General features: G+C 39.4%; 1 protein-coding gene across 1 annotated transcript in view; it reads left to right on the top strand.

Annotated features, from left to right (window-relative positions):
- LOC123253405 (fibronectin type-III domain-containing protein 3a-like) overlaps positions 1-22,088 on the top strand; it is a 53,143-nt gene that overhangs the window by 11,441 nt on the left and 19,614 nt on the right. The window contains exons 6-17 of the mRNA XM_044682602.1: positions 8,393-8,448; positions 11,725-11,876; positions 12,915-12,974; positions 13,294-13,432; positions 16,720-16,773; positions 17,834-17,955; positions 18,045-18,222; positions 18,513-18,599; positions 19,582-19,720; positions 20,721-20,789; positions 20,978-21,096; positions 21,222-21,327. Of these exons, the coding sequence (XP_044538537.1) occupies positions 8,393-8,448; positions 11,725-11,876; positions 12,915-12,974; positions 13,294-13,432; positions 16,720-16,773; positions 17,834-17,955; positions 18,045-18,222; positions 18,513-18,599; positions 19,582-19,720; positions 20,721-20,789; positions 20,978-21,096; positions 21,222-21,327 (1,281 nt within the window). The remainder of the gene's footprint in view (positions 1-8,392; positions 8,449-11,724; positions 11,877-12,914; positions 12,975-13,293; positions 13,433-16,719; positions 16,774-17,833; positions 17,956-18,044; positions 18,223-18,512; positions 18,600-19,581; positions 19,721-20,720; positions 20,790-20,977; positions 21,097-21,221; positions 21,328-22,088) is intronic.

The following is a 22,088-nucleotide window of genomic DNA, read 5'->3' as shown; positions in this document are numbered from 1 at the left end:
AATGCCAGGAATATCCTAAACAAGGTGCTCTGGTAACCACCACTGTTTTAACTCCAGTTAAATTGCTCTTCCAGTCTGAGGTGAATTTTCAGCGTTCTTAGCTAACACTATAATTTTGTTTCCAACCCAGAACCTACCCTTATCCTGTCGTCTTTCAGTTTGGTTCTCATCAGAAGTTATTCAACTCAGTGAAAGGGAACCCTGATTTAGGGTTGACCCCAATATGGTAGGCAAGCCATCAGTGGTTTTCTTTGCTCCATTCTGAAGTTCCCCTTCAGTAGTGAGGAGGCTGGATTAGGCCAGATAAAAGAGCTTCTACCACTTTCTCTAAGCAAACTAATGAATCTTTTGAGTGTTTGTTGAATTGAATGTTTTTTTTAATTGAAATGAATGGTTCTCTGAGGGATGAGAAGCTTAAATAAGCACCTCTTTTTGTTGTTGGTTGGTACTAGAGCTCTCAAGTCAGCTAGAGCCAGTTTGCTTGTTTAGATATTGTGTGGTGTTAGGAGGCCATGATCAGATGTTGGATTTGTGGACAGGCCAGTTAGCGCTGTGATTTTCCACAGTCCCGGGGTACCCTAACAATGCCAGCTGTCTCACAAATGTGTACGAAGATCAGAGAGCACTCAATCATTGGTGCTGGAGGAAAAGACTAAGAATCCTGCAGGCCCTGCTCACAGTGGGTCAGTATCACCATACCCACATGTCAAAGAATGATGCTATCATTTTGGTCCTGTAACCTGTTTGGAGCCTGCTGTGTCTGTCCTTCTGAGTGATCTGATACGCCCCTGTTTATTATCCTTTGCCCCCATCACCCTCCATTTTTTCCCATCTTTTTTCCCCTCTCGCCTGCTTCTTTTCTCCTGATGAAGGCACCCTCACCAATTAGCATAGACCCAAGCTGTAAGCTTGAAAGAAATCAGAGGAATGGAAGCCTCAGTGCTAACGTTCATTATGCATTCATTATTGCCCCAACACTGGTAGCTGTGGGAAGTACTGCTGCAAGTTTGGGAGCTTAGTCGTAAAAATCTGGTTTCCTCCAGGCTAAGCCAAAAGTAAGAATTGTGAAACTTCAATTGTTTCCTCCTTTTACCTTGCTGCAGTATTCCTAATGTATTCCCAGTTCCTTGGAGAACAATAGTGCAGAAGGTTCTGGAGGCCTCTGTGTTACTATACCTCTTAGAAAATGTTTTTGCCAACACCATCTCAAGTAGCCCGTATGGTTATAGAACAGCACGAGCTAGGCCAGAGATACTCACTTTGGGAGAGAGGAGAAAAAGAGGGAATAATGAGAATAAGGGATTATCTTCTGCATTTTGAGTTCTTGAATCATCTAGGACAAAGAACTATTGGACTTTTAATCTTCAGCTTAGTATTCAGGGATATATTTCCTTTAGGGGATACCTCTTTTGTCCTCAGTAAACCCTCGCTTTCTTCCACATGAGGAATGCCACACATGGCTGGACTGGACAAGCTGACATATAGGACATGAGAGGCACTTAATGTACACCACCATAATTAAATGGCCCCCTTCTCCTTTTGTGTGCTTTTTAAATTGACAACCTAACTATTTCCACTAAGTGGTTTGAAAATTTTCCATTTCAAATAGGCAGCTGGAAACAGGTCACAGCCTTCACTTAGTATATGATAGTAGGGGACCATAATTAGCCTGGCAGGACCAGAAGATTTGTTCAGAGACATGCAGGTTAAGAGCATTGCCTGCAAAATTGCATATCAGGGCAATTTAGAAAAGGGCAAAGAAAAAAGCAGCAGAAACTAGATGTTCAAAAGGAGCATATAAATCACTTATTCTTTTTTTTTAACCCTTACCTCTATCTTAGAATCATATCCAAGGCAGAAGTGCCACAAGGGCTAGGCAATGGGGGTTAAGTGATTTGCCTAGGGTCACACAGTGAGGAAGTGTCTGGGGCCAGATTCAAACTCAAGACCTTCCATCTCTAGGCCCAGAGTTACCTCTAAACTATTTATTCTAAAAAAACCTAAACAGAATTTGCTGGACACGACTTCCATGTCAACTGTCAAAACAAAAGGATTCTAAGGAAGTGGTTGTTACCTAGAGTCAGCATGGTAATAGAAGCTAGAGAGTTGGCCTTAGATCCATGAAGACTTGAGTCAAGTCTTGCCTCTCACCCACAACTGGCTGTGTAACCCCTGGGCAAGTAACTTAGCCTGGCCCTCAGTGCCCTAGGCAACTGTAAACTCAGTTTCCAAGAAGGTGCTGACTTATATTGATAGAGGGAATGTCTTCATTAGGGAATTCTCCATAGAAGTGAAATCCCAGGCCCTGGCCCTGTATCCTATGACCAGCTGAGTATGGCCTGAAATTGATGGGGACCCTAAGGTGCAAATTGAGAGGATAAAGAGAAAGCCTAGAGTCTGGAATACTTGGGTTTGAGTGTTACCTCTGATTCATGCCATTTGTGGGACCCTGAGCAAGTCTGATAACTAGAAATTATTGGGGAGATCCATTAAGTTGCATCTTCTTGAGTTCCCTATGCCAGTGAAATGTTACATGTTTGGCCCAAAAAGAATCTGAATGTGGCCTCTGGCAGAAATGGAAAAAGCATCTTTACAAGTTAGTGGTTATCAGTCTGGAAGGGGAAGTGGTTTTCTTTCTAGAACAATTGTGATAGAAAGCCAAAAGGCATCTACTGCCCCCTCCCATTTCTGAAGCCGGCAGTTGGAAAAACAGGAGCTAACGACACTTAGGCAGATGAGATATTTAGCTGGCTGTTGGGAATTTGGATTTCTTTTGTGTTGTCCAGAGAGGTCATGCTGTCTGGTCTACACTGGCCTGCAACTGTGACTGCCACCAGGTGGGGAGCTCCGCCTACCAACACATGCAGCGCTCTCAGAGAGTGGCCTGAGAGTGGTAGATAAGTGGATTCCTTATGGTCAGGAAGCCAGTACTTTGTGGTAGGGAGGGCCTCTGGAATCCATGACCTTCAGACTTTATGGCTGGTTCTCTCTTCATTAAGCAAGCCTCTTGATCAGGGGGCTAGCAGAGTGTAGCCTGAGGACCATATAGAAACCCTTTTTAGCTGGGGCCAGTACAAAAATAGGCAATGGACCCCCAGGCTCCTGAACTTGGTTTCATAGAAGTGGAGAGCTGGGATGGGAACAGACCACTTGTCTTCTCAAAGAATCCTGAGGAGAAAATTCAGTCTAACCAGACAGCTCAGAAACTGCTCTGAAATTTATAGTTTGAGTTACCTGGAGTACAAGTAAACAACTTGTCCAGGGCCACACAGCCAAGATGTACGAGAGACAGGAAACCACCACCCCAGTTCGAGAGTTAACAGACTCTAATCTAGTTCTCTCCATTTTGGAGGATGAGGTCTAGAAGTGGCTCCCGTGCATATGTAAAGATAAACAAGCTTCCTTGGTAGCTGGAGCCCCTGGAAGGGGACCTCAGGAGGCCACTGAATCCAATTCCCTCATTTTATAGAAGAAACTGAGGCACAGAAGGGTAAGGGACTTCCTAGGACCAGAAAGCATTAGAAGTGGGATTTGAACCCAGACTCCTGGTTCCAGAACTTTATCCATTTTATCACTTAGAACCAGGATTTGACTGACTCCTAAAAGTTGTCACTATCAAGCAAGGATAAAATGGGCACAAAGATATATGCTTAAGAAAAGTGGTCTTAATTGTCACTGAAAATGCCCTCTGCAAAGACTAAAAGGAAGCAGGTTTCCCTTTAGATGATGAGATTCTCCCAGTGTTCCTTTTGGTCGATGACTTGGTAAATGTATTAAATAAGGCTTCCTCAAAGAGCTTCATGGTTATTTAAGAGATTAGCCTAGCAATCTTCATAGGAAAAAGCCAAGCTAATAAAGAAAATCTGTTTCCAGACTGAACAAGCGGCCTTATGAGATGAGATTGCTAGTTGATGTAGGGTCGGATCCAAAGTCAGGAAAACCTGAATTCAAATCCCACCTCAGACACTTACCAGCTAGGTAACCTTGTGACAATCACTACCTCTCTCGGCCTGTTTTCTCATCTATAAAATGGAGATAACGGTAGTGCCTATGCCCCAGTGTTGTTGTGAGAATCAAACGAAATAATCTAAGTAGAGCACTTTGCTAACCTTAAAATGCTCTATAAATGCTAGCGGTTATATTATCTTAGGCAATGCAGACAGACAGTGAGCTGGTCCCAGAATTGAAGAAATGAGCTGGAGTCCTTTCAAGAATCTGTGTAGCTCTTTCAGTGATTCCAAGCTGTTCCCTGCCACCAAAACCTGTCTTTCAAAGAGCTGTATTCTTCTGCAAATTTGGAAATGCCACAATCACTAAAAAATCAGATTTACAGGTGACCCAGAAGGCAATGGAAAGGTCCATGGTAAATATAAAGTTATTATAGAACTAAAGTCTTGGGTGGGAGAAATGGTGTAAAAGAAATCAAGAGCACATGTGTTTGGGAAAAGAGATCGGACAATCATGTAGCAAGAGGAAGGGATGGCAGATGGCTACCCAGAGAGCCACAAAATATTCCAACCCCCAGCACTTTAGGTAAAGCTTTTGTGGAGGGCTCATCAAAAGATGGATGAGATCTAGAATGCCACCAGCTAAGAAGGCATGGTTGTTCTTTGTCCAGATAAAAAAGTACTCACGCTGGTGAGATCAATGCATGTCAAATCTTGCCAACAGGAGTGTCATTAATTGTCATCAACTTTATCGTAGTACAACAATATTTTCATTAAAAAAGAATGCTCGGGGGCAGCTGGGTAGCTCAGTGGATTGAGAGCCAGGCCTAGAGACAGGAGGTCCTGGGTTCAAATCTGGCCTCAGATACTTCCCAGCTGTGTGACCCTGGACAAGTCACTTGACTCCCATTGTCTACCCTTACCACTCTTCTGCCTTGGAGCCAATACACAGTACTGGCTCCAAGACAGAAGGTATGTGTTAAAAAAAAGAATGCTCAATTAATCTTTTTTCTATCTAATTTTTAAAAGATTGAAATTATCTAAGAGAAACTGTTTTCAGATAGTTGCTTTGCTTTTTGTTTTTAATTTCTTACTTTCCATCCTAGTAACAACTTAAGACAGAAGGGTAAGGGGCTAAACAAACAAGGTTAAGTGACTTGCCCAGGGTCACCCAGGAGGTATCGGAAACCAGATTTGAACCCAGATCCTCCCAACTCCGGGCCTGACGCTCTATTCACTATGTCACCTGGCTGCTGCCCCTAGAGAGTTATTTTAAAAGTCTTTTTCTAGGATTAACATACATTCAGTCTAATTTTATACCTTCCTACAATACTGTAGATTATTCCAGCAGACCTGAATTTAAAGGTATGTTGATATATTGTACTTACAAAGAGAATAAAGCTTATTTTTAGAGTTGAGAAATATTTTCAACTAGAATTGAAAGAAAAATGATTTACTGGTTAATTTTCAGTTAACCTTCTCCCCAATGCATTCTGGTTAATTGAAGTTTTTTTATAATAAGATGTGAAAATTGACCACTAATCTTATACTTTTTCAAAAGGCAAAGAAATGTAGAGAGAGGGAAACTGCTTGTAGAATGGGATACTTAGGGCCTTGTAGGGCTATGCTTCGAGCACTTCTTGAAAGGATTTTGTTTGTAGAATAACGCAGGATGATAACCAAAGAGAACTAATGTCAAGCTGCTTCTAAAGAAGCTTCCTCCTAAACCTCCCAGGGAATATAGGATTGATGTTGTTGCCCTAGAAGAGTCCCACCTCCCTCCTAGTTTCAGCATAACTGATCAATAGCCCCATTCCAGGTCTAGAAGTAGAATCAGGTTAGAAACAAAGACCCAAAAAGGGAAGTGTCAGGGTTCAAACACTCCATTTAAAATAGTTTAAAAGAGAAAATATTAAAGAAGAAAAAGGTATGTGAGGGAGAACCTACCTGGCCCAAAATGCATTTCAAACATCTGAGGTAGTCCAGCTCTAAATGTTTTGAAAATATCTTTTGTATTTTGTTGAAAAGTTCAAAATGTTTCATAAATATTGACTGTCCATGGTATGGTATGAGTTTACTGGATGGTAGAGTTTACTGAAAAGATCATTGGATCAAGAGATCTCAGTTTTATTTGAGTGACCCTCTCTGGGCTGGAGGTAGGTCGTAAAGTAAAAGAGCTTGAATGACTGGTCTTTGACGTCCCTAATAGCTCATGCTATTGATGCCCTGTTTCCCTGAAACAGAATTCGACTCACGTCAGTTTGGGGGAACACAGTTATAGTTAGGTGGACTTCATATTGCTATCGTCCACTTTGTATAGACTTAATGGGTAGTTCCCACCTTTCAGGTACTCTGAGAATAGAGAACAGGAATGGCGTGACTGGGTCTGTGCCTCGTCTCTCTGGATGCCTTCTTCTTTGCCCAAACTGTTAATGCTCACTCCACTCTAATAGCAGTGCACCCAGGAGAATTCTAAATAGCTCGGTGAAGAGGAGAGCGACAGGACAAGGATCCTCATGAGAATCAGAGGGATACCGACATATTGATACACAGAAAAGTAAAAGCTGCATGGGTGAGGCATATAGTGACCGTGTAGAGTTATGGAAGGCGCCACAGTGGGCTTCTCAGGGTTATCTGCATTCTCTAAGTCATCTTCTCTAAGAATGCTATAGAGGAAAGCAAGCACAAGGTGCATTTCCACCACTGACAGCTTGAAAATAAAACAACTGACCCTTTGGGCCACTTGTCCCGTATCGCTAGAGGAAGTAAGAACTCAGCTGAACTGTGTTGTGTGGGAGGTGAGGACTTTGAGATTGGGATGTACAGAAAATGGCATATCAGCAAGCAACGTGGCATGTCTGTCAGAGCAGGCCCTCGAGTCGTGGCTTATAGTGCTAGAAGGGATTTGTACCAGGCTTGGTGCCTTTGGTGTCTAACCTTTGCATAATCCTAGTAATAACTCTGATGGGCTTTCTGCTTTTGTTTGATGTGAGGTTTTAACACTTTGATAGAATAAAGTTGTAGCTACTGACTAGTGCATTGAGTATTTTCTTTAAGACCCGCTAGAAAGTCACCATAATAAAGAGAACACTCACATAGCTATTTTCTGTGACATTCACTCTTATACTGAGGATGGGTCGGTAGCTACCGAAAGAGCAACTTGTAATCCAGATGGAGTTTTCCTTTGGTCTCTGGGGACTGTGCCCAGACGAGATCTCAAAACGTTCATTTATGGCATAGATTTCAAAACGCTTTAATACTATCCATAACTATGCCTCTGGGATAAAAGTAGAAACATTTCCCTCATGAGACAGAAAATCAAAATACTCGTATTTTGTCCAGGTTCTGCCTGTCAGATCATAGGGTGATTTTTGAGCCGTTCTGGAATAGCACATATTCTCTCTAGGCTACCGAAAGCCTTCTGAATGAGCACCTTTTCCCTTCAATTTGATTCCTTTATAGAGGACATGAAGACTGTCTTGTTAACACTTTGAAAAGTTCATCAGACCTTTTCAACATAGTCTACCCTGGAGATTTTCCAGTGCTTTCTGAAATCAAAAAGATTAACCACATTACTGTCAATTTTCATTTACTCTTAACCAACTGGGGGCCTTTCATTTCACACGTGCAAATTGGATGACTCTTTTGATAGCATAAGAAGTCCCTCCTGCAATAATCCTAATAGAAACAGGTAATTTAGGAGGTTACAGGTGTGCTGCCTTGGCTTTAAAAAGCAAACCACGAATACCACCCAGAAAAACAAGGCTGCCCCTGTTGTGCAGCTTCAAAACATTCCTGGATTTTTATCTTTAGTATGGTGGATTTGTGTGCTTAGTTAGTTTTATTGAAAGAAAGTGCTATTGGAGAAATGAATGGCAACATTCACACAGCCTAAAAAAGTACTCTGGGGACTTGGGGTTTTTTTCTTCTGGATTTTGTTTTTGGTGTTTACAATCCATAAACCTCAAATCCTCTGATTTACATTTCTTTTTATACTACATCCCCCTTAAAACTGAACCTGTGTGGAGTACACCACCAATATGAATAGCACTCACTATTGGAAATTAACCAAGCCTAATAAGAAACAGACATGTTTTCATTTGACAGTTTATCTTCATATAAAGTTTTTTTGCTCAACCAAAGTTAATTAGAAGAGATGCTCATATTGGAAAACCATGCCCCTTTGTGTAGCATGGATTAGAAATGGTTTCCATAACATTATTCATTTAGGGCAGCTTTTGGCTTTTTAGATTCTATGCTATTATACTTCGGGTTAGGAGTACGACTGGCAATTAGATGATTAATAAAAAGCCCTTTGGTGAAGAGCTCCTAATGAATCTGATTCCATCTTGTGGTTATAATTAGGTAATACACAAGTATCTGCTTTTTTCCTTGTAACAATCTATTTGTGTGTGTGTGTGTGTGTGTGTGTATTTTTTTCCTAGAACCTGAAAAAGAAATTAAAGAATTGCAGGACCTGTTTAGCACTGGAAAACCTATAGTAAGTAATGCTAAATAGTCTCTCCAGACTTACTTTTCATTCATTTTTTAAAAATAATTCAGATTGCTTTTTTCCGGATCCAATCGTGCTTTTTCTCCACCAGTGTAATACACAAAAATGTAAAGTCATGTGCTAAAGCAAGGGTTAGTTGTTTTATTATTTAATGAATAAATTTCATTTGGGTCTACTGTATAGCGAGGTTGCACTGACATAGTATAAAACAATCCTGCAGTTGGGGTCAGAAGGAAGACCTGACTTTAAGGCCTCACACTTTGGCCCTTACTAGCTGTGTTACCTCTAGTAAATCAAGCATCTTCCCCAAACCTCAGCTTCCTCAGACATGAAAAGGAGATGATAATCCTTGCCTTATCTCATACCTCACAGTTTTATGGTGAGGGAGTCACTGTATAAATTGGAAAGCATTTTATAAATGAGATATCATGCCTAGAACTGGATAACACAGAGCTTCCACCTCCAGTCATCTGATGTTCTAGATAAGAGGGAGATGATAAACCTGTGTTTTCATTGGTATAGGGCAGGGATGGGCAAACGGTGGCCCTCTGAAATGTTCTATCTGGCCATCGACATTATTCCTAATCTGATGACTACAACGAGTAGGATACGATACAATAAAACTTCAAAAGAGTTGCCTTAGAAACAGACTGACAGAGGAGCATTTCCTTTCCTTTGGCCCCATCTTTAAAACTTTTGCCCATCACTCGTACAGGGCACTCCCAGTTGAGGAAACTCCACATATCCAATGCAGGTCAGTCCCTTTTCTACAACTTATAGATTCAGAGAATTGCCTAGAATCCTGAGCATTTGGTTAAGTGACTTGCCCAGGGTCGCACAGCAAGTATGTATGGGTGAGGGGGAGACTTGGGCCCAGGTCTTCCTGGCTTTGAGGCCAGCCCTCTATCCACTATGCCACACTGCTTGTCTATGATCTAAAGATGTACAGGGAGAAAAAGAAAACATTTGACTTGAATTGAGTGAGAAACAAAAATCTTCAAGAATTAATTCAGAACAATGCCAAAGCTTTCCCCCATCAGACTACTGAATTTTAAATGTTTTCCCTAACATTTTATGGGTTGCATTAGAGAAAGGTTGACTTTCCACCTATGGAAAGGAGTTGCTCCATTTCTAATAGATTCCCGAACGTTCGGATATATCTGAACAGTCTATTTACCGTGACTTGGAGCAAATCACTTGAAATTAGTACCTTAATTTCCTCATAATGACCTAGTCCCCTCAAAAAAGTATACTTAAAGTATTCTGTGATCACTTATCAAAGCACTATTTAAATGCTAAATAGTAATCATACTAATGCCTTGTTAGAAATGATCTAAAGTGATGAAATACAGTACTCCAATTTAAATGGATAATGACTCTAAATTAGTGCCCAAATTAATCTAGAAAAAAAGTTTACCATAAATACACCTTTCTGCTTTGCACATTGAGGCATGTTTGGCTTTTGACTAGAGTATTTTATTTCTCTCTTGAATTACACAGTAGATGAGTTTTATTTGGAATGAAGTCAGCTTTTTCAACCACTCGGCTATGCCTGATGCTGGGGATATGCCGAGTGCAAAGAATGAAAGAACCCCTACTCTCATTTAGCTTACATTCCAATGGGGGAGACAAAGAGTCCCTGTAAAGACGTATTCAGCACAAGTAGAAGGTGGATAAAAACAGAGAGATACAAGGTAGTTAAATACAAGGTGGTCTGGGAGGGATGGGACACTAGTGGCTTAAGGACATCAAGAAAGCATCCCTGAGGGGCATCTTAAAAGAAGAGAGACACTCTCTAGGAGGCAGAGGTAAGAGCCAATGCAAAGACACTGAGGTGGGAGTGTCATGTGTGAAGAGCAAAGAGGAGGCTGGGTTGGCTGGATGGTGGAATACAGGAGAGCTGGTAATGAGACTGGAAAGAAAAGCTGAAGCTAGGTTGTTTTGAATCTGAAAAGCTAAACAGAGGAGTATATATTTTATCCTAAAAGCAACAGGAAACCAAGAGAGGGAGTTGATTACATAGGGGGCTTACATGGTCAGATCTGCACCTAAGGAAAATGACTGGCACAGTGTGTAGGATGGACTGGAATGGGGAGAAGCTTGAGCCAGAGACCAATTAGGAGGCTACTGTAATAACTTAGACTAGAGGTGCAAGGGTCTGAACTAAAGTGGCAGCGAGGGGAATGGAGAAAAGGGGTCACACGCCAGAGATGTTTCAAGGATAGAAATGGCAAGATCTGGCAACTGACTAGACACGTAGAGTGAGGAAGAGTAAAGAGGCCAGGAGAACAGGGAGATTGAGAACTAGAAGACTGGAAGGATGGTGAGGCCTCTGACAAAAACAGGGAAGTAGAGAAGAGGGGAGGGTTTAGGGAAATAGAATGAATTGGGTTTTAGACCTGGTCGACATGTCTCTGGAGTAGTCAGGTGGAAATGTCCAATAAGGCGATATGGTAACGAAGCTCAAGGGAGAATGTAGAGAAGGAGTACCGAGGGAGGAAGGATAGCGGGCCCAGGAGAGAGCTGCAAGGAATACCCACACCTGGAGGTAGAAGGTGGATGATGAGCTAGCAAAGCAAACTAAGAAGGCCAGGCCCAACAGATGGGGGCAGGGTTCTTTTTTTAATTCCGGTTTGTATAACAGTAAGCCTTGGTAAGAAAGTTCTCTCAGAATACAAGTTTGCAGAAAATAAAGAAGTGATTTCATATCCTTAAAGATTCTAAAGAGTTTTATAACAAGCACAATCAGCCCTCACCACAGTTTCTTGGCAGTGTCAAGGAAGCATCCTAGAATGAGGGAATTTAGAAATTAGGGAGTTTGAAGGAAGGGCTCAGGTTGGATTGAGCTGATATTGCAAGCCACAGGCATTTCCCCACAAAGCTGGGCCGCTGTGTGCATCTCCCACCTTCTGGCCGTCCTGCAGAAGTAACTGCCCATGTGATTATGAAAAAGTAATAAGAAAGTCACTTAAGCTGGAGAAAAGGGCTTCAACTTTCTTCTCTCTCAAACTGAGGCCACTGGACTAAATGATCTTTTTTCATACTGTATCTCTCTTCTCTTCCCCAATGGAAAGTTCAAGAGAGCAGGGACCCTAGATTGTTTTGGTCTTTGAATCCCCAGCATCTAACCTAGCATAGTACAAAGTGCTTCATAGTTTAGATGAGAAAATAAAGGAATCTGGTATATGACAAAGGAAGGCTTTCTCATATTTTTATGTAATGGAAACCTGAATTTTCATTCCCAATTTTCACGATTTCTATTAGGTTTCTAACATTCAAGCAAGATCAGCTGTCCTCTCATGGAGTCACCTAGTCAGTTCTCCAAATGAAGAAAAGGCTAACCGTCCAGTATCATTTACATTTGAAGTGGCACTCTCCAACTGTGGTAAAAGTGGCAAATTTAAAACTATTTACATGTAAGTCTGCCTCTTTTTTCAGATTTCTGTCACTCTAGGTCTACTAACATTTTACCCAATGATCGAAGCAGTGAATGGATTTCATGATACTATCTAAAAATTCATTTATTTGAATTTCTCATGTGGACTCCGACTCAAGTTGATGTGATGAGCAAACTTGAATAGAGTTGTCCCTTTAGTTGGTAAGAAAGCTGAGATTATGTTGTAATTAGTGGCTGACATTTTAAAACTTTTAAATTTTCAAATAGTAACTTCTGAGGGGACTAGAGGTAAGAGAGTTTTCAATTAAATTCTTTTTTTTTTACACAAATTGGCATAGTATACATTTTTTAAATCCTATGATACTTTTTAAGTAGATTTTTCCCCATGATACCTTAAAAAAAAACCTCTACAAATATGCTGTTTTAGTTAAGCAGTATTTATCCGTCTACTATTCTAACTGCCCTCCTAGCTCAGCTCAGTGGAAGCAAGAGCAATTTCAGCATCTGGAATTAGCAACCTTGTCATTCCTCTTCCTGCCTAGAAAACAAAGTAGCAGGGCCAGCCTGTGGGCATCAAGAGGTCAGGAGCCAGAGCTGAGCCCAGTGATATACGCCTTTGGGCACATAGTACTAATAGAAAAGAGGATCAACTGTACAATCCATTTTATTTACTGTAGAAGAGAGGCATATACCCCAGGAAAACAATTCTGTGGCTTCTTTAAAATGCTCTGGATATTTTTAAGGCTTCACATCCAAGTAATTTTCCGTAAGGTGGGTAAATATAAATCTAATATTATGAGAAGATTTCACATTGCCACTCCAAATGGTAAAATTTTAATTTTGTAAAGCTCTATTAACTTGACCTCGGTATGCAAATGAAGTATTTTGCATTATTACTAAAATTGTTTTCTGCATGTTTACAGTATGGGTTAATTGCTCTGAAAACATCAGTGGGAGGTATGCTTACTTGGAATAAAGTTTAATATAAGCAATCAGGATTAGCTATTTGGCTTTTTTAATATGTTGAAGGTCTCATAAGCAATTTTAATTTTCACAGTGGGGATGAAGTGACAGTTAGCCTACCTGATCTCCAGCCAGCAACTGACTATCACGTAAGGTAGGTAAACGTACCTCCTTGTCCGCCATAGCTGTTCACTAATGTCAGCCCTACCCTTCCTGGTAAAGGGGCTCTTCTCCAAATAATGTGATGGCATGACAACTAGTTTCTTCCAGAGTAGAGACATGACGGGGGAGCAGGGGAGCTTTCATCTTTTGGACCTCAATGGCTAAATTAGTGTTAACCTCATAGAGTTAAGTTGTAAAAGTTCCAAGGACATAGTTTCTTACAGGTTTTTTTCAAGCTCTAGGATTAGAAGAAATTCAATATTTTAAGTTAAAATGCCCATAAAACTTATTAGTAATATGTGTGTGTTTAGAGTTTCAGCGACATACAGCTCTATAGAAGAATCGACTTCTGAAGTGATTAGTTTTACAACAGAGAGTTGTGAACCAGACCGTCCTGCCGTACCTAAGCTAGTCAACCGAACCAAGAACAGCCTGATTTTACAGTGGAAGGTAGGAGACTTCTGTTGCCTTGAGAGAAGTTTTAGTATTTTGTTGGTATTTCTTGAATCTGAAAGGTGACACATAGTTTTGGTTCCTGAAACATCTTTCTGGGTCAATGAAAAAATCTTTATTCTTAATTAATAGAGAGGCAGCTAGGTAGACCCTGGGCAAAGTCACAACCCCAGTCACCTAGCCCTTACTGCTCTTCTGCCTTGGAACCAATACTTAGTTTTAATTCTAAGACAGAAGGTCTTAAAATTTTAAAATATTTTTAAATCTTTAAAAAAAGGCACAGAAGAGAATGGAAGACCATAAAGAATTGCAGACAAATTGGACAACTTTGAAAGTTACACACTGGATCTGTTATATATTTAAAAGAAAAGCAAGATGTATATTATAGAGACCCACGGTTTCGTGTACAACACTATACTATGTATATAGAAATGTCCATTTAGTGTTTTAAATTCAAAATAAACAACATTTAAATGTGTCAGGTGGAAATAGAGAAAGACCAAGTATACACACTAGGGCCACAACAAGGAAGCCTTTGTAACATCCTTTTCATAATAATAATAATAATTGGCCTTTATATGGGTCTGTACAATATGCAAATAACCTTATATACATGATCTATTTTTTTTTATAAATGCATATTATAAAGATGGCTCCAAAAAAAAGATGGTTCAAAGCTACTGGTAGACAGTAACATGTCAGGCTTTCAAAAACAAGAGCACACTTTCCAAACACTTCCTAGGATATGCGCAAAAAAAAAAAATGCTTTTCACTGGCTCTTCTAGAAAGTTCTGTTCCTTCTCTATAATCACCTCTTGATTTCTTCCTAATTCCTCCCTCCCTCCCTCTCATTTCTCCCTTCTCTGTCTCCCCCATCTCCTATATAATGTCTTATATAAACAGAGGCATGAATGAAAGTCTTGTGTATAAAACAATGTTTATTTCTCTATAAAATGTACAAATGCCTTAATATTTATTAACATGTTATGGGGCGGCTACATGGCTCAGTGGATAGAGTGCCAGATCTGGTGTTCGAGAGGACCTGGATTCAAATGTGACCTCAGATACTTCCTAGCTGTGTGTCCTTGGGCAAGTCACTTAACTTCCTTTGCCTAGCCCTGGCCCTTCTGTCTTAGAATTGATACTAAGGCAGAAAGTAAAAGTTATTATAAACAAACAAAAATATGTTATTCCACTTTTCTTGACCTTTCAGGGCATCTACAAGTTTATTAATATGGGTATCCCCCCGAGTAGTGCATATCACAGCCTCTCCATGCCTTCTCCTGTGCCCTTCTGGGCCATGTTCTACCAATACAGATTCGTGTTTTCTATTATCTCTTTTGGAGGAGCCATGGCCTTCTTTTAGGTTGTGTTGTTTTTCTTTTATACACTTTATGGAGAACAGTAGAGCACTCGGGCTGCCTGGTATTATAACAGGACTGGTCCTTTTTTCCCCCAGTAATATTCCTCATACCCTATCTTGAGCATAGGTCACCCACTGGAAATGTGCCACAGCCTACTTCTCTATAGCCTCTATGTATCTCTCTTCAATGCTTTTTGGGTTACTCATAACTTTGATTCCTCTCCCCTTAATAACCCTCTCTGATCTCGACTTGTTGCCTATCCCATGTAAATGTGCTGATGTACTAACTCAGTGGGCTCGCTGTCCAAACTGTATGGCATAGAACGGACTACAGTTATTTTTCCTACCTTATTTTTTTCTGTGTAAATTGTTGGACTGTCTCTAACAGATCTCATTGTGGAAACCCCATGAATACTTGATGCAGTCAGCGCAATATTACCCCCAAACAGAACCACCTGGAAGACTATTGCATTCTTTTGAGAGCCACAATAATGTAATAACATCCTAGCGTTCTCTTTTTTAGCACAAATCCACCTGGTTTGCCTTTTGAACGTTTAAGCTGCCTTGTCTCAGCAGGCTAATCAATCATTAGCGCCCTCTGAATGTATTCAATTTCCTGAAGGATTTCTGCCTAATTTGGTTCTTTTCAGATTATTAGATTCTTCTTTGCTTAGTCCAGGAGACAAGTATTACACAACATGTTTTGCCAGGAACTCTACCTAAAACGTTAATCCCCCTCTTTAACAGATGATAAAATTGGACTTATTGGATGATTGACCTTTTTGAAAAATTCTGTGCCATGTCAAGGAAAGGCTCATTTTGACAGCTTCAGTTAAGCCTTCATTCCCGACAGATTCTACCTAAGAGCGACTTGGTGCTGGCCACATCATAACACAATTAATGTTAGAGAAAGGAGGAGGTTATTAGAGGCTTATTACGTGGGATGAGTCACTAGAAGTGTGAACAGCTTGTTCTTCTCATTACCTTGCATTTTGCTTTTAGATCATCCTTTTACCTCGCTGAAAACAAAATAGAAGGGAAAACAATATTAGCATTTATCTTTCCCTGTTCACCTTCTCACAGACCTGAGTGTACTTTTTAAAATGAATGTGAGTGGGCTCAGGTGGAGGTGTTAACTATGTTAATGAAGACTACAGGCTGGCATTAAACGATCACTTACTAATTCCCTTTCAGAAGTATTAAAGGGAAACTGTAAATCCACACTATCCCAGAATGAGTGACAACCTTCCATCCATGCTGTCAGCTGAGTTTTTTTAATTAACATCTCTATCTACTTCATTAATTAAGTATGATAATAATAAGAGCAGTGTGCTAGGTGCTGGAGGAATTACAAAGCCTGCCTCATAGATTTTACAGTCCAGTAGGCAGCATTATATATAATATTATGTATTATTGCATTAAATAAGATTTTTTTTAAAAACTAAGTCCTATATGGCATCTGAAAGCAAAGGTTACTACTAAGTGAGGGGATCAGGAAAAGGTGTTATTTTTCTACTTTCTCTTCAACCTAACCAGTAATTTTCACTTCGCTTTTGGAGTGATGGACAAAAATATCCTCCAGTTCGGGTGACAGTAAACGGGAGCACATTATATACATATAGGTATTTTATCTTTATAGAATTTTGCTTTTAAAAAAAAGTACACATCAATGTAAACAGATTAACAAATATCATATTTTTACCTCTCAACACTCTGAGACTCTAAATTCCAGAGAGGGGGCTAATCTGCATTGGTACAAGGAGTTTCCTCACCTGGGAGATTCCTATACCAAGAAAATCATTGGTCCAGGCTCTATCCCTATGTGCGTGAATCTTTTGTTTATTATATATAGTCGTACTGTATATTAGTATGTTGAATGAAAGAAGCTGTAGCCCTCATTTTCTTTTTATGTATTACTTAGGGATCTAATGACAACGGTTCCAAAATAATCGGTTTTCTTTTAGAATGGGACGAGGTAAGCATTTCCTGCATGTATTTTATAAATAATAAACCGTCATTCAAACTTTTTAAGATTAAATGGAATATTAGAGAGTGCAATTAAGAATTGAATATTAAGAGAGTAGAATTAAAGTTTAGTCAAAAGAAATACTCCTACATGCAGTACATGGACCAAAAGGGCCAATGGTACATAGCTTCAGTTCTCCCATACAAGAGCAGAGAAGTGAGTTCATATTATTTAAAGTCTGGCTATCATTACTGATAAAGTATATGATCCTTTGGACTAAGCATTATTCTGAATTCATTGGGATTGGCAAGAATTCCTATGACTGGATGCTTGTCAATTTTAGATCCTTAGTAAAGAATCTCTTTGGGCTCTGTTTTATATCGCGTAGCATCAGATGACTTATGAATCACTGATCCACTATCTAAACTTTATCTCTGTGCCAATAGCTGGGCACTTGGAAAAATCAAAGTTCTCAGATGTGCTGGGTTGTTTGAATTAAATTAAATTTGGGGATTATCTCTGGATTTCATTGACCTCTGTCACCCCTATTGCCACTAGCACAGGAAATTGACAGTTGGCTGCCATGACATTTTATTGTAAGGGTATTTGAACTAAAAGAGGTAAGATAGACTTTTCAGCTTACATTCTTTTTTGTTTCCTATTTTCCTTTCGTTTCTTTATTATTTTGACTCAAAACACTGTATGTCATAAGAAAATAGTACTTTTCACTGTGACCCCCATCACTGTTACCCAGCTAACTAATATATGGCAAATTTTCACTGCCCTATGAAACTTTCCCTACCAAAGGTCTTTATTTGGTAAAACTTGTCCATTTTAACCAACTCTTCCTCCTCTTGCCTCTGCCTTTTCCCTTTTTTCTTCCTCCTCCTCCTCCTTCTTCTTCCACTTCCTTTCCTCCAAGTCCCATTTTTTTTCTCTACCATCTTCTAGTGCTCACTCTTAACCCACCACAAGTAAACAGCCCATGAAATAGCCAAAGTTGGCAAACATTGCCCTTAAAAGGACGCTTTAACACAGCAACTAATATATCACGTTTGTGTGTTTTTAGGGGAAGCCTGGAACCTTCAAAGAATGTTATTTTGGCCATCTTAAACAGTACAAGCTAACCAAGCTAGCTCCTTCCACAAAATATTCATTTAGATTAGCTGTTAAAAATAACTTGGGAATAAGGTAAATTACATTACATGTAATTTTTTTCAAAGTTTCTACTTGGGAGGGGGGGAAATTACTAACTATATTCATCCATCTATTTTTTCCAGTGAATTTAGTGAAACTGTTGCCTTTAGCACAACAGGAAGTGTCCCTCCGACCCCTCCTCCCCCTCAGCTACATCAAGCAGGAATTACTACTCTGTCACTAGAATGGAGTCCTCCTAGTGGTGCAGCTACTGAGGAATCTCATTTTACTTACACCCTCGAGATGGAGGAAGAAGGATCTGTAAGTTGCACTTCTGCATGACACATGACTCTCGATCTCTGTTTGGAGTGCAATGGACAGGCGCATTAACACATGCAAGATGTAGTTTCCTCTGCTCTGGACCTAACTATGTTACTTTTGCTGGTCACTAATAGCTCTTAGAACTGGGCCCTCCCTACCTGACCAGCCTCTTCAGCTGCCTCATAAACCACTAGGGATCACTTTCCTTCTAGTCTGAACTTTAAATCTTTTTAAAATTATCAATGGAAACTGGTTAGTCATTAATAAGTACACTTTTTCCTCCCTTCCAGGGTCATGGTTTCAAGGCGAAATATAATGGCGAAGAACACGCATGCACTTTAAAAAATCTTCGGAGGAGCACTTCATATAAATTTAGGGTACTTGTTTGCAATTGCATATTTTTGTATATTGGGGTCATCCGTTTTTTCCTTGAATATATTTTTAAATGTTAACAAATAATATTAAACATCAGCAACAACCATGTAAATGTTTTTTTTTCTGATAATCTACGTTTAAACAAATGAATTTCAATGCTTCGAGTGTCCTAAACTTTCAGTCACCTTTTCTCCCTCTCCATTAGGAAGCCCATTTATTCCTGCTCACCTTTCCTCATAGTCTCATTGTATATTCCCTGTTCTTCTGGTTTTCCTTTTTTTTTGTTTTTTGTTTTTTGTTTTGCATTATGGCATAAAACTCTGTTCATTGTTTCTTTTTATATTCCTCATACTATAAATATCTTGTATGATAATATTCCCTCACATTAACATAACGCAAGTTATTTAACCATATTACAAGACATTTAGATTGCTTCCAGTTTGGGGCATCACAGATAATGCTGCTCTAAAAACTTTTGAAGGCAGAGTTCTTTTTGACTCTCAGGAATACTCTTAGAATTTAATCCCAACAGTGGAGTTATTGGACAGGAGGGCAGTACTAGCATTGTAATCTTTACTCTGTACAGCCAGATTTTGCTTTTCCAGAAAGATTCTCCCAATTCGCAATCCCACCAGCAATGGATAAATGTACCTGTTTCTCTATAACCCCCCCAGCACTGCGTTTTGTTGTTTTTAATTATTCTTGTCAATTTGATGGATGTGAGGTAGTACCTCAAAGTTGTTTTAATTTGCATCTCTTTATTAGTAAGGTTGAACATTTTCAAATGATTAATAACACTCTGTGCTTCCTATTTTTAAGTATGTTGTTTTCATTATTGCTATAGTGATGAAAATACGCTTTACTAATTAAATCCAATTACTAAAGTAACTTACTTGTAAATATTTTGCATAATCTATTCAGGTATTTGAGGCATATAATGAATGTTTCCAGTGATCAACCAATGTATTCTCTCTACTCAAACAGCTCTTTGCCCACAACAGTGAAGGAAAAAGTAACCCAAGTGAAGAAGTAGAATATACCACATACCCTGATAAGCCAGGCCCCCCAAGTAAACCATACACAAAGGGGAAGATCCGAGCATACAATGTGAAAGTCGCATGGGGTAATATTTCTGTATTTAAAAATCTACCCTCATTTCCCTAAACGGTAACACGAATGTATTGAGAACTGCTTGGTCTGATTGTTTGTCTTACACTTTATTCTCCTAGCCATTCTTATAGCACATGGTTCCCTGCACAGTTTATTTGAGTAATTAATTACATTGTCATTCTCTCATATATTAAGACAGCTGAAGCAGCAGTTTGTTGTCTAATTCAGATCAGAAAATTGTTGAATTTTATGGTGGACCAGGGAATAGTTTCTCTCACAGAAAAGGCACAATTAAGAGGAAAAAGTTAGTGCTAATTTATTCTCAGGTTGACAAAATATTGTTGACATTATATAGATGATTTTTTTTTCTCTATATCTGGGGCCTTTAAAGAAGCTCAGCATTTTCAGTGTGTATACATGTTCTCATATAACCTTTTCCAGAGAACTTTAAAATGTTACTTAGATATATTTTATTCTGAGTGTTCAGGATGAGAGGTAGACAGGGGTAATGGATAGAGGGCTGGCCCTGGAATCATGGAAAACCAGGTGCCATCCAATTACTAGCTTTGGCCCTATGGGCAAAAAGTCACTTGGCTTCTCAGTGCCTCAAGGCAGCCCGCTGAGCCTATAGATTACAGATGACTTGAAAGAATTATAGGTTTAGTGCTGCAAGGAACCCAAGAGGTCATCTAGTCCGCTCTCTCCCTCATTTGACAAGTGAGGAAACTGAGATCCAGAACCAGGAAGTTAGTTGGCCAAAGTCACCCAAGGCAGAGCTGGGATGTTAACGCAGATGTTCTGATTCCCTTTCTAGCTTTCTTTCCTCTCCACCATGCTGTATCAGTGGAAGGAATGCCTAATACTCTATTTCAGAATCACTATTTCTAAATATGTAAGGTACTAAACAAATGTCTACCTTGGAATTTGAATACCATTAACTGATATTGTATATCTAATGATAAAGACTCTTCTGTTTATTAAAGAATAATTTTATATGAAAAATGTCATTTCAGATCCGCCTAAAGATAATGGGGGAGCAGAAATTTCCAAGTATGTTTTGGAAATTTCTGAAGCTTCAAATGGTAAGGATTCTTTACATTCTGTTTTTTATTATAAAGTCAGTTTTGCTCTGGAGTTATTGCATATAATTGGAACATATGTTGTATTCATTTTCTAAGTAGTTTTTTCTTAATAATACAAATCACAGACTCTCACAAAAGTATATTAAGTTGTTTACAAATAGATTGGATATTTTCTGTCTCCCTCCTAGGGAATACATGGAATGTAATATATGATGGCACTTTGAGAGAACACGTATGTGACCATCTCAGGCCTGGTACTTCATATAAGTTGAGAGTATTTTGCTTTGGAATTGCAGGGCAAAGCCAGGTGAGGAGAAAAAATGAAAATGCTTTAAAATTTAAGTGCTAACTAAAATAAGCATACAAATTAATTCTAAAATAAAATAAACTTGGATTTCAGTGTAAACATAATATGTTGTGTCCTTCTATCAGGCCTCGGATATCCTGTCCATTCACACCTCTGCTGTTCCTCCTGGACCTTGCAGGTCTCCATACTTGGCTAACAGGGCTAAGCCCAGAGAAATCAGCCTGCACTGGGGTAGGATATCATTTTGTGACCCAATATTCTTAATTTAAATGGAAAAGTGGTAAATAGGAAAACTGAAAAAGGGGGAGAGAAGAAAATCATCTTAGAGCTATAAAGAAAATATGAATTGCTGGGGGCAGCTGGGTAGCTCAGTGGATTGAGAGTCAGGCCTAGAGACGGGAGGTCCTAGGTTCAAATCCGGCCTCAGACACTTCCCAGCTGTGTGACCCTGGGCAAGTCACTTGACCCCCATTGCCCACCCTTACCGCTCTTCCACCTAGGAGCCAATACACAGAAGTTAAGGGTTTAATAAAATAAAATATGAATTGCTATATGAGGGCACAACTTTGGGTATAGTTAGCCTGAGCATAGTCCATCTAAAATAAAAATGCAAATCACAGTGTAGCTATTACTTTAAAATTTGGCATTTAGGAAAAAACAGTTTTTTAGATGATAGTCATCTCTGTGATAGTTTAATTTACAAATATGTACTTAAATTCACCAGGATCAAACTTAAAGGAAGTCTTCTGTGAATCCTCTGTAACAGACTCCTTTGGTGATATGAATCATGGCTCACTGATTTAGCCATTTTATAAATGCTGATTTGGGTATATTGGATTCGTTCAAAAGAAAAGCATACTATGTTATCGTATTTTCAATTATACTATTAGGTCTGCATGTAAGCATTGAATAAACTGCCCAATAGCAAATTGTTCTGTTGGTAAAAATCTTATCAGCCAGTGGATACAGTAAACCTAACTCCCAGCCTGAAG

This window comes from Gracilinanus agilis, chromosome X (genome assembly GCF_016433145.1).
Source record: "Gracilinanus agilis isolate LMUSP501 chromosome X, AgileGrace, whole genome shotgun sequence".
In the NCBI taxonomy this organism is placed as follows: domain Eukaryota; kingdom Metazoa; phylum Chordata; class Mammalia; order Didelphimorphia; family Didelphidae; genus Gracilinanus; species Gracilinanus agilis.
This window is presented reverse-complemented; position numbering and strand designations above follow the sequence as displayed.